The sequence below is a fragment of the Desmodus rotundus genome, chromosome 9, assembly GCF_022682495.2.
Source record: "Desmodus rotundus isolate HL8 chromosome 9, HLdesRot8A.1, whole genome shotgun sequence".
Taxonomy (NCBI): Eukaryota; Metazoa; Chordata; class Mammalia; order Chiroptera; family Phyllostomidae; genus Desmodus; species Desmodus rotundus.
In genome coordinates, this window is record NC_071395.1 from 4,915,540 (window position 1) to 4,927,276 (window position 11,737).

General features: G+C 41.7%; 1 protein-coding gene across 1 annotated transcript in view; it reads left to right on the top strand.

Moving 5' to 3' along the window:
- FAT4 (FAT atypical cadherin 4) overlaps nucleotides 1-11,737 on the top strand; it is a 139,756-nt gene that overhangs the window by 63,946 nt on the left and 64,073 nt on the right. Inside the window, exons 3-5 of the mRNA XM_024568941.4 lie at nucleotides 3,320-3,581; nucleotides 4,876-5,226; nucleotides 10,748-11,670. Coding sequence (XP_024424709.2) covers nucleotides 3,320-3,581; nucleotides 4,876-5,226; nucleotides 10,748-11,670 — 1,536 coding nt within the window. The remainder of the gene's footprint in view (nucleotides 1-3,319; nucleotides 3,582-4,875; nucleotides 5,227-10,747; nucleotides 11,671-11,737) is intronic.

Sequence of the window (11,737 nt, forward strand, 5' to 3'; positions counted from 1 at the left end):
GGGCAGTGTGGAATGTTTAACTCAGCGTTTCAGTTATAATATGCAAACTTTAAAATATCTGAGTCCAACTGTTTGCAGTTTCAACAGTACATAGATACGTTTATAATAGATTTAAAATACTGTGGGGTTAGTATCTCCCATCATCAAATCTAGATGGGTGCACTAATTTAAATTCTCCTTAATATCTTTATTTTGACTTTGCTAAAACCTGCTCTTTCTTGAAATCTTCCTTTAGCCTCTGAGGCAGGCCGCTCCTCTGGTCTCCTCCTAGGTCCCTCCTTCCTTCTTCAACCCCTGCCTCTGCTCCTTCTCCCCACTCTTCTTGTTTTGTTTTGTTTTTTAATTGAGTTTATTAAAGTGACATTGGTTCACAAAGCCATACAAGTTTCAAGTGTACAACTCAACAAAATATCATCTGCTCACAGCATAGTGGGCCCATTGTCCAAACCAAAGTCTCTTTCTGCCCCCCCCCCCCACCATTTATCCCCCTTTGCCCTCTTCCACCTCCCCCCACCCCCTTTCTCTTTGGCTGTCCCCACACTGTTGTCTGTGTGTGTGTGTCATTTGTCCTAAAGGTATCCAGCCATGTAATATGAAAAATAGAGACATTTATAGGAGATACAAGATACAAAAAACACTGTACATAGGACAATGACATCTCAGTCCCCTTCAAAGTAGGCACCTCGGGACCTCACATAGTCCTCCCCATCACCATCAGCTGCCCTGTCATATTTTCCTGAATCTCATCAATGGTCTGAAATCTCTTCCATTTCAAAGGTGATTTTAGTTTGGGGAAAAGCCAGAAGTCACTGGGCACCAAATCTGGGCTGTAGGGTGGCTGAGTCACCTGGGTGATTTGATGTTTTGCCAAAAAACTGTACAAGACATGATGCATGAGTGGGCTTGTTGTTGTGATGAGGCTGCTAGTCACCAGTTGCCCAGAGCTGTGGTCTTCTGAATTATCTGAATAGTTTCTGTGGAAGAATGTTCAAGCTTAACACAAAATTTGATGCAGGTTTGTTGCTCTACTTGCTCAATCATTTTGAATGAGACAGCCACACAGTACACATGCTCACTCAGTGGTGTCTGCCGCCCCCACTGACTAGTACAGTGAAGTTGTCATTGTTCACACATGTGCATTCCTGTCCACTCTCCTTGTCTGCCAGTTACTTCAAAGTTGTGCAAACCATTCTTGTTATATTAACAACGGTTGGGCTTTTTCTGGACAGACCCTGTCTGTGTCCATATATTTATATATTCCTTCTTCTCAGTCTTAAAACATCCATATTTTTCCCTGGCTGGTGTGCTCAGTGGATTGAATGCCGGCCTGAGAACCAAAGGGTTGCCAGTTCGATTCCCAGTCAGGGTACATGCCTGGGTTGTGGGCCAGGTCCCCAGTAGGGGGCGCACGAGAGGCAACCACACATTGACGTGTCTCTCTCTTTCTCCCTCCCTTCCCCTCTGTCTAAAAATAAATAAATAAAAATCTTTTTTAAAAAGCTCATATTTAATCCTTACACTGCTGTTCCTTTATCTAGTCTAATTTTAAATTCTCAACAAATCTGGGCCTTCCGCTGTCATGTACATCCATTGACCTTAAGATATTTTTTCAAACCTTTTCTCCAATCTCTGAATGACACATAACCATTTCTATGAAATTACCCATCAGTCTCACACCACATGTAACAGCTCACTGCCTAATTTCTCCTGCATCACAAGCTGATCTTACTCTGCAATGTCTTCAAGAGTACTCTCTTAATTCCTCCCCAAAGTACTTCGATGTTTAAGTTTTTCTTTTCTTTTCTTGCACTTGCACCCCTCATTGTAGACTTGTTAAAAGGACAGGAGGACACATGAGAGTGCGGAATGAGTGACAGTGTTGCCCTTGTTATTTCTCTGTCCAGTAGCCTTTGAGCCACATCGATGGCCTGGTGATTCATCCTGTGCATTAGGCCAGGTGTGTGAGGATTTAAGAGTCTAGGTTCTGGAGTGAGACTGCCGGCCAGGGTTTAAATTCCTTTGTCTCAGTCTCTTTATCATCAGAATGGGGATAATAATACCACTTACCTAAGGGTTTGCCTTTAAGGATTAAGTCATTTAGTGCCATGAAGTGATACGCTCAGAGCGGTGCTTAGCACTTAATAAACACTTAATGAGTGTGTTCTTTTTCTCAACTTTCCATTCCTTCTGCCAGCTTCCTAGTCCGTACTTTAGTTTTTGAGGGCTTGGGAGAACACAGGAAATCATCCCTGGTTTCATCTTACAGAACAGTCCCCTGGAACCTGTGAAGAAGGCCAATGGCATACAGTTCTGCCCTGAGGAAATGAGGCTCCAGTCTTTGGGGCTCAGCCTCCTCACTGTTCCCCTTCCCTGGCTTCTCCCCACTCTTGTCCCTTCTCCTCTAACAATAGCCTTAAACGATTGTTTCCAACTCAAACAAGCTCAGTGGTTTCTTGGCCGCAAATTCAAGCCAGTGTGAGTCACAGTTGCAATTCTCCAACCTGGGTCCGATACCTAAGGTTAGCTTGACTTTCTTCTTTTGTTCCACGGTGAAGTTTTCCATACAGCCGACCTGCTTAACAGCGAGTGCGCCAAGCTCACCATTCTTCCCTTTGCCCTTTTGCTTATACTCCAATGTTTTCTCTTACTTACTCTTTGCTTTAAAAAAAAATCCTTTCTTCAAAACCTAGTCCAGCTCTACACAGTCTCCATTATACCTTCCCAAAATAAATCAACTCAGAATAATCCCCCTTTTCCCTTGGCTCTTACAGTACTTTTTGCGAGCCTCTCCCATTTGCTCTGGCCTCGGTTAGTGACCTCTTCCTGCTGAGTGAGAAGGGACACAGAGCGTGGTCAGGCGGACTTGGGTTTGAAGTCCACACTGACACTTACTGGGTGACAATGTGTAAGTTAACTAGCATCTGGGGACCCCGCGTCTTCCTTGGAGAACTCGTACCTCATGGACTCGTGACAGCGTCTGGCAAGAAGCAAGCCTTTAGCAAATCGGCTAGTAGTATCATCATGGGTAATATCACAGCGACAGCTTTGCTCCTTCCCACGTGCATATGTCATGCATTAAAAAAAAAAAATATATATATAGCTAATCCCGAAGGCTGAGATTTGCTGTGCTGTCTCATGGAGTGAGAGGGGGAAGGCTGGCTCTGTAAGATATGAGACTGGCCTGCTACCTTTTGAAACCTTAGGGTACCCTACGGAATTAAGCCCAGAGCCTCCCTTTGTCCAGTCCATACTTAGCATAAGGAGCGGTGCTCTTCCTGCCCCACTTCTAACTGTTCAGGTGCCGGTGTTTTCCTCGCAGGGGGCGAATGCTCTCGTCACGTACACAATCATCAGTGGGGCTGATGACAGTTTCCGCATTGACCCCGAGTCCGGAGATCTGATAGCAACCAGGAGGCTGGACAGAGAGCGCCGCTCCAAGTACTCCCTGCTGGTCCGCGCAGACGATGGTCTCCAGTCCTCCGATATGAGAATTAACATCACGGTCAGCGACGTGAATGACCACTCACCCAAATTCTCCAGGCCCGTGTATTCTTTCGACATCCCTGAAGACACCACCCCAGGTAGGGACCACGCCCTCAGGTGCATGTTGCAAGGATCAACTTTGGCTTCAGTGATGGACCATGCTTTCACTGCTCTTAATTGATGACGAGTTTTTACCATCTGCTACTAGGTCTAAAAATATGTATGCTGGATTTTTGACTGTTTTAATTCGCCATCTTTGCTATCGTTCCCAAGCAGACTGCTAGACTTTTGAGAGCACTAGTTACAGATATTTCTGTTTCTGAAAGTACTTGTGACAGGGGTTGTTAATTCTTCTGGCAACCACGGTTTTGATTTTATTTTTCCACTCGAGAAACGTCGATTGTGATTATGTTGCTCTGTATAGAAAGAGCAAAGAAAAGCACTAGAAAACCTGTGAAAAGTGGTTTTAACCCTTTCTGGCTGGGTGACCCAGGACAAGTTAGTTCATTTCTCTCAGCGTCAGTTCCTCCTGCTGTGAAATGAAAGGGTCATTCCTGTTAGAATTAGGGAAAAGGTTAATTTAGAATGTGGAGGTGAGTTTGCTCCGATGGGGCCTGAGAATTAGCAGGTGCTCAGAGAGTGTCCGTAGAATGTAAGCCGTGAATTACCATCCTGCGTCTTTCAGCGTATTATGTTGTGGTTGTTGAGTTTGAGGACACAATGTCTGTCTGTGCTCTTGGTTTGTGTGCTTCATTCCCATTATTGGAAACTCTTATCTGAAATTGAAATTTTGTTCGGAATCCTATTTGGAATGTGTTTGCATAATAAGGCATATGTTTGGGAAACTCATCTGACAAGGAAGGAAACATTTATAGAAGGCGACTTACTCCTTGCTGCAGTTTTCCCTCCAGTCCCCGAGCACGAACTTCCCATCGCATTTATTTCTTGCTTAGTTACAGTGAGGGCCATCTGGGCTGGCGGGTGGTGTCACCCGGGCATACGTCTGCGTTATTACTTGCAGTCCCCAGTTCCTGACACTAGCCATGGACCCCCATACACGTTCCCTGAATTCATCAACGTGCGGCTATGAATCGGCAGTTCCAGGTAGAAAAATCTTGCCAGAGGTAGCATTAACGCCCAGAATATTCACACTACAGCATGCAGCCTAAGATCTACTGGCTGTCGAAGATGCTGCACGCTCCGTTAATATTTGGGAATGTTGGTATCAGTGTTCATGGAGAAATCAGCCGGATGTCGTGTTCGCTATATTTTCATAGTGACACTCTAGTTAAAATATCTCATTGCAGAGATAATTTTTTGGTGTGGTGTATATATTCTCTTAGTGGCACCCATGTCCCATTAATTCAGCCTATTAATTTGCTCCTTTCATAGGTTCTTTGGTGGCAGCTCTTTTAGCCACAGATGATGACTCTGGTGTGAATGGGGAAATCACCTACAGCGTGAGCGAAGACGATGAAGACGGCCTGTTTTTCCTGAATCCAGTTACTGGAGTCTTTAACTTGACTCGAACATTGGATTATGAAGCACAGCAGTATTATGTCCTCACCGTTCGAGCTGAAGACGGTGGGGGGCAATTTAGCACCATCAGGGTTTATTTCAATGTACTGGATGTGAACGACAACCCCCCTCTTTTTAGCCTGAGCTCACACAGCACGTCTTTGATGGAGAATCTGCCCCCAGGGTCTACTGTGCTCGTGTTCAACGTCACCGACGCAGACGATGGTTTGTACTTTCTTATATACTCAAAAAATTTCCCTAAAACATTATCACATTGATATTGTATTTTTTTACATTGTTCAGCAAAATTGTGTTTTGTGAATATGGGTCCAAAGTTGAGGACTAGATGTATAATTTAGCTATAGAGGGTTAAACAAATTCAGTAATTCATCAGTTAAATTCCCATTTATGGCAGACAGCCTGCACTGTTACTCTTTTGTAAACTTTATCATCTTTATCTTTCTTTCCCCCCTGAATGCACGGCAGCATTGTAATTTAGTGATGTAGAAGTCATAGAACAGCTTTTCAGTTGGTTTTTGTCAGATACATAAAAATATTGGAAGGAAAATGTGGAAGCAAAAGTAAAACCAAAGCCTTCAAAAACTTCTTAGTCACATGTAACTAGTTTTATATTTGACCGAAAACTGCTAATAATAGCTTTCAAGCTTTGACTCAGAGGACAGCCTCAGCCCTCTCCTGCTATGAAATCAAATTGAGATTTTTTAAATTAAATCTCGATTTTGCATGTTTGGTTTTTATTTATTGCAAAAGCATTCGATAAACTTTTTTTGTGACTCCCCTGGCCTTTCTCCCGAGCCTTGTTTTGTAAACACACACAGGAGATGATATATTGGTAGTGATAACATTGTGCAGATTATCAGTCCTGAGCTGAACTGTTTTGGAAAGTTCATACCTTCTTTTCCCCCCACTGGATGCACCGCAATGTCCTATCAGGAGAGAAAACGAGGCGCAGTAGTTTGAGGAGGAAATAGGTCTCTAGCCCCAGGCCTAGTGGCACCAACATATCAACCTTAATTTAGAATTTCCTGGTTCTCCCTGACAGGGGTGATTTATGTAATCTCAGAATATCATTCTGCTTCAACCTTCTGCCCTGTACTTAGCGTCCTTTTAGGAGTGTCTAGAAATGCCCTGCACAAAGATAAGGGAGGCAAAAAGCACAGTATTTTATAGGTTTCAATTCACAAATTTGGAAATGCTTTCTTTTCTTCCTTTTCATTGAATTGGCTGGGGTAACACTGGTTAACAAAATTACACAGGTTCCAGGTGCTAATTCTACAACCCATCACCTGTACACTGCATGGTGTATGCCCACCACCCCCAGTCAAGACAGAAATGCTTTCTTTAGGGCCTGCTGGGACCTTTTTGAAGTTCTCTCCTGGAATACACCTCAGGCAGAGGTGGCCAGGACTGTACCACCACTACTGCTAATGACGTGAACAGCAAACAGTGACCACTTCCGTCATGTGCGGCGTTCATTGCGCAGCAGCCCTGACCCAGGAGCCACGCAGACGCTTCCCTGTGCCCCAGCCCAGCTCTGGGGTCTGGCTCCAAGTTCACGTGCATGAAGAAGTCAGGCTAATCTCCATTTTGGACGTTATGATTTCTCTATTATATCGGCTCCCCAGATGTGAATATTTTCTAATTTGTCCTTGTGACTTCACTTCTCCGCGGTGAAGAATTTTCTGTGCCATTTCTTTTTGTGATTTATTTATTGTGGGAGTGAGAGAGCCCATTGCCTCATAGGATTGTGTGCTCTTCTGGAACAAATGTCATTTATCTTCATACCTCGAAATGCAGAGAACTGGGAAAACATCAAATAAGAAACTTCCTCTGTGAAAACAGGCTGGGGTATGCCATGCACTCATACACACAGACAGACGTTAACTGTTGACTTCCAGTTACTTTTCATGGATTTTTTTCCCCCTTTAATTGTGTGGAGTAAAGAAAAAACCAAGCTACATTTCCCCATTGTTTTAGTTTTGAATGCTTTTATCTGGGTAATTTCCTGTACCTTGACCTAAAATACAGGACACAGTTCCTATTCTCTCCGAATTGCAAGGATAATGATAAGACTGTACAAAGGTAACCTTGTTTGTTAAAACTGCCAACTCAGTTACAGTAAAGAGTTCTCAAAGCATTTTGCAAACAGTATTGTTTAGACTTTGAAAAATTAACAAATTCATCTTACTATCTGATGAAAATGTTCCTAATTTGGTAATATTGACATTTTCATAGATGAAGTAATTTAATAGGTTAATACATTTAAGATTTGCTGTTATCAATATCTAAATTCTCTAAGAGGTTAACCTAAAACTTTAGGTTACATGATCATGTAATAAAAAATAAAGCAAATATTTTACTTTTTTCATAAGTAGTATATGTATTAAAAATATTACAGTGAGGCAACCTATTAAAAATTGAAGCTTTATGGAAATATTGTGGCTTTGCTAATTATGCCATTACTTTAGAAATACATTTTCTAGTCTTCAAAATATTGGGGAGTCATAGGGTGTTCTGTGAATAAAATGATTGTAATTATTGCAAATAAAGTCGCCTGTATGCATGGTCCACAGTGCAGGTAGTTTGACCTGTGCGTGGTTTTCATACTGTGAGTGAATATGCGCATTTTACAACAGGACGGTATACCTATAGTTAGATGCTACGTTTCCTGGAACTAAATTGCTCATGAGACTGAAATAAAAAAAGAAAACCCCTCAAAACCCAATACAAGCCCGCACCCACAGTAAAACTGCCAGAAAGAATCATGTGGCTACACCACTTTCAGAACATGGAACACACACGGGAGCTTTACAGGCAGCTTTACATTTAAGGGTCTGCTGGGCTACACAGTCTCGTTAGATTCAAGTCTCAATGCTTTGCATAAATCATAGATTTTGAAAATAGTGTGTTTACTGTTTTATGATTCTAATATTTGATGCACAAAGCAGAGAGAGAAAAATGGCCTGAGTTCTTTTCCAGGATGCTACAGATGTTCAGGGAGAGCTTTGAGTTTCAGCGTGTCCACGTGTATTTTCTGGATGTCGAACACACGCCCAAAGTCACTTAGACTTGTCAGGGGTGGAAGGTGCTGTCTCTTTGGTGCAGTAAATGCGGAAGGCTTCCCTGGCCTGTGATTGCAGCGGTGATGAGTTGAGAGCCGGTTTTTAGATGGCGTTGCAATGTTTTATGCAGAAGTAATTATATTTTCTTATGCATTTTCTCAAAGATAATGATAGCTATCATCTGTTTATATTTAATATTATTACCTAACATATTTGTCATTATGAATTTGACTAAGCCAATTTTTCTTTTTCGTAATCCTACTTAAAGTGAAACTTACTCCATCTGCCTACCCCACCAAACTCTTTCCCTAAAAGGCTCTTCTGCTGTTTTCTGCGTGGCTGTAAAATCTTGGTATCAGGTTCTCTTTTTGCCTCTGCAATTTAGTTGTTTACTCAGGGAGGCAGCGTACACAGTTGGCCCTTCCAGTTGATTTCTGTGGAAATGCTAGACCAGCAGTTGATAGCCAAGGGCAATTGTGTCAGTATTTTTAATTTCTTTCGATCTTGGGCATGGGAGATTTTATATGTTTGCAGAGAACTAAAATTTATATCTCTGCTCGTTGGTGTTATTTTTATCCATATGTTTTCACCACTTTTTCTCAAAAGTAATTGTGTCTGAATTTGTGCCTCAAAGAATAAGAATTCAGTATTCACTAATGGATTTAGGTATAGGAAATGCAGAAAATGTCCATAGAGAGCAATTTGATTTAAAATATATATTAAATATTCACGTGTATTATCTATATAAAATATCCATATGAGTATCTATTATATCAAATTACTTTAATTATTCGTGTATACATCTCTTTAGAAAGTAATCCATCTGTCTAGTGTGCCCATTGGTGGGGCTTTTTGAGGGGCCATATACCATGGTGCTTTTCTGTCCCCAAACTTGTGGCTTTCTAAGTTGAGGAGTTTAGGTAAGCTATTGACCTTGTTCTACCCAGACCTTAAAATTCTTTTTATCTCCTGCTGTTGAATGGACTGTGGCCTCCATTAGCTTTATTTATTCATAGTTTGACTGATCCTCAGAGTTTTAAGTATTCCGAACTTTATAGCCTCTGCTTCGTTCACTTGTCCATAGTCATAAACTACAAAGATTAGAAGCCACAACTCATCACAAGGAGGAAACCCTACCTTTTTAAAGATCTTCTCAACCCTTATTTATCTTAGAAATTTTTGTGAATAAGCCAGTGCCTGCAAGTTTTCTCATAAATATTTTTTCTCTGCATCTGTATGTAGACTAAGAACCTTAGATAGAGACCATAAAATCACTGGAAAAGGGCAACTCTAGCATTTTTTAAAAAAGAGCAGGCGGGCCCTACTGGGTAGACAAGAAAATCCCATTACTCAACTAAAACTTGCCTCTGTACGGAACTTGATGAATTGCAAGAAAAGGCAAAAGGCAACTCAAGTATTCATGGAGTCCTGAGAAAGCCCTTTTCAAGGAAAAAAAAAAAAAAGAGAGAAAAAGGTTGATCACATTGTCCTAGGAGACTCTTGACAAACAGTGAACACTGTTTCTGACACCTGAGTAGTTGAAATTAACTTCAGAAAAATAGCTATTTGTAAGCAATTTATTAACTCAACAGTTTTTTTTCCCTAGTATAAAATTATAAAATCTTTATTAAGGGTGGTTTAACCTAGGTACACAATACATTTCTTAGAAACTCTTGTAATATCCTACAATACCCCAATATTTTAATGATAAAAAATAAACATGTACATAGCATTATGGATGTGTGAATTAAACACTATTCTTGGTCAGGAAATCTGGGTGTTTTGTTTGTTTGTTTGTTTTCATAGCTTCTTTGTTATTTGCCTGTACATTATTTACTAAAACAGTAGGTTGATCTGTTCTCCATATCGTTTCATAGGAAGAATGTCTGCCATCAGTTTTTGAAATGAGAATTTATGTATCATTTTTTAAATTAAAAAGTCACACATTTCTAGGAAAAATAGATAAAATGCTATCTAAATATAGCCCAATAATAGTATGAGCATTTACATTTGGAGCCTTTCATGTATAATTTTACTGCTAACATTTCCTTTAAATAATATTTTTAAAACACATTAAGTATACATAATAAAATTTGAGACAGAATTATTTTCACAAAGGCCATCAGCCAGGTGCCTAATAGGAATTAAAAAGTATTTATTGACCTGACAAGAAATGTAAAAGTAGACTTAAAGTATCCATGACTAATGCCATACATTAGAAAATTTTATTACCCTCCTCTGAAAATTGGTGTCGGCCTCAATAAATTACTGAAGTTATAAATTTTTGGCTAATAGTGTAGCGAGTGGCACTGTTATGCTCACCCGCAGGAATTATGTGATCGAAATGAGGAAATGTATAGAAAAATATACACTCTCTGGAATATTTTTTCCTCTTTCCTTGTGTGATTTAACTTTTCAGCACCTCAGTAAATAGCAAACAGCATATATATCATTTGTTCACCAGGCTGTAAACATCTTTTCAGATCAGAAGTGAACAGGAAAAGAATTATGCGTACGTGTGACGGACAAAGAAAATGAGCTGCCTCAGGCGTGTTCGGAGGCCTCATATATCCAGCGTGCAGTTCCATGTTGTAAAAGTTTTGGTGCCGCTTAGTTGACAGCACACATTGAAGAGAATTTGATTTTTTTCCCCTTCATTTCAGGCATCAACTCCCAGTTGGCTTACAGCATCGCCTCAGGCGACAGCCTTGGGCAGTTCACCGTGGACGAGAATGGTGTCCTGAGCGTCCTCAAAGCTTTGGATCGGGAAAGTCAGTCCTTCTACAACCTGGTGGTTCAGGTGCACGACCTGCCACCGCTTCCGGCCTCCAGGTTCACCAGCACTGCCCAAGTGTCTATTATTTTGCTGGATGTGAATGATAACCCCCCAACCTTTCTCTCCCCCAAATTGACATACATTCCAGAAAACACACCAATTGATACCGTTGTTTTCAAAGCTCAGGCGACTGACCCAGACAGCGGCCCGAACAGCTACATTGAGTACACCCTTCTGAACCCCTTGGGGAGCAAGTTCAGCATCGGGACCATTGATGGTGAAGTGAGGCTCACCGGAGAGCTGGACCGGGAGGAGGTTTCTAATTATACTCTAACTGTGGTGGCTACAGACAAAGGCCACCCATCTCTCTCCTCATCGACAGAGGTCGTGGTCATGGTCCTCGACATCAACGACAACAACCCCGTTTTTGCCCAGGCTTTGTACAGGGTGGAGATTCGTGAGGACACGCTCACAGGAACAGACATAATACAAGTGCACGCAGCGGATGGCGATGAGGGCACCAACGGGCAGGTCCGCTACGGCCTCGTTGACGGGAATGCCAATCAGGAATTTCGGATCGACTCCGTCACAGGTGCCATCACGGTGGCTAAGCCACTGGACAGAGAAAAGACCCCGACTTACTTTTTAACTGTTCAGGCAACAGATCGGGGCAGCACCCCCCGAACCGACACTTCCACTGTCAGCATTGTTCTTCTGGATGTCAATGACTTTGTTCCCATGTTTGAGCTGTCTCCGTATTCCGTACATGTCCCTGAGAATTTAGGGACACTGCCCAGAACAATCCTTCAGGTGAGTATATTTAAACACATGCTGTGTTTTCTATACGACATTTAACTTCGATGTCCAGGCTGCCCCT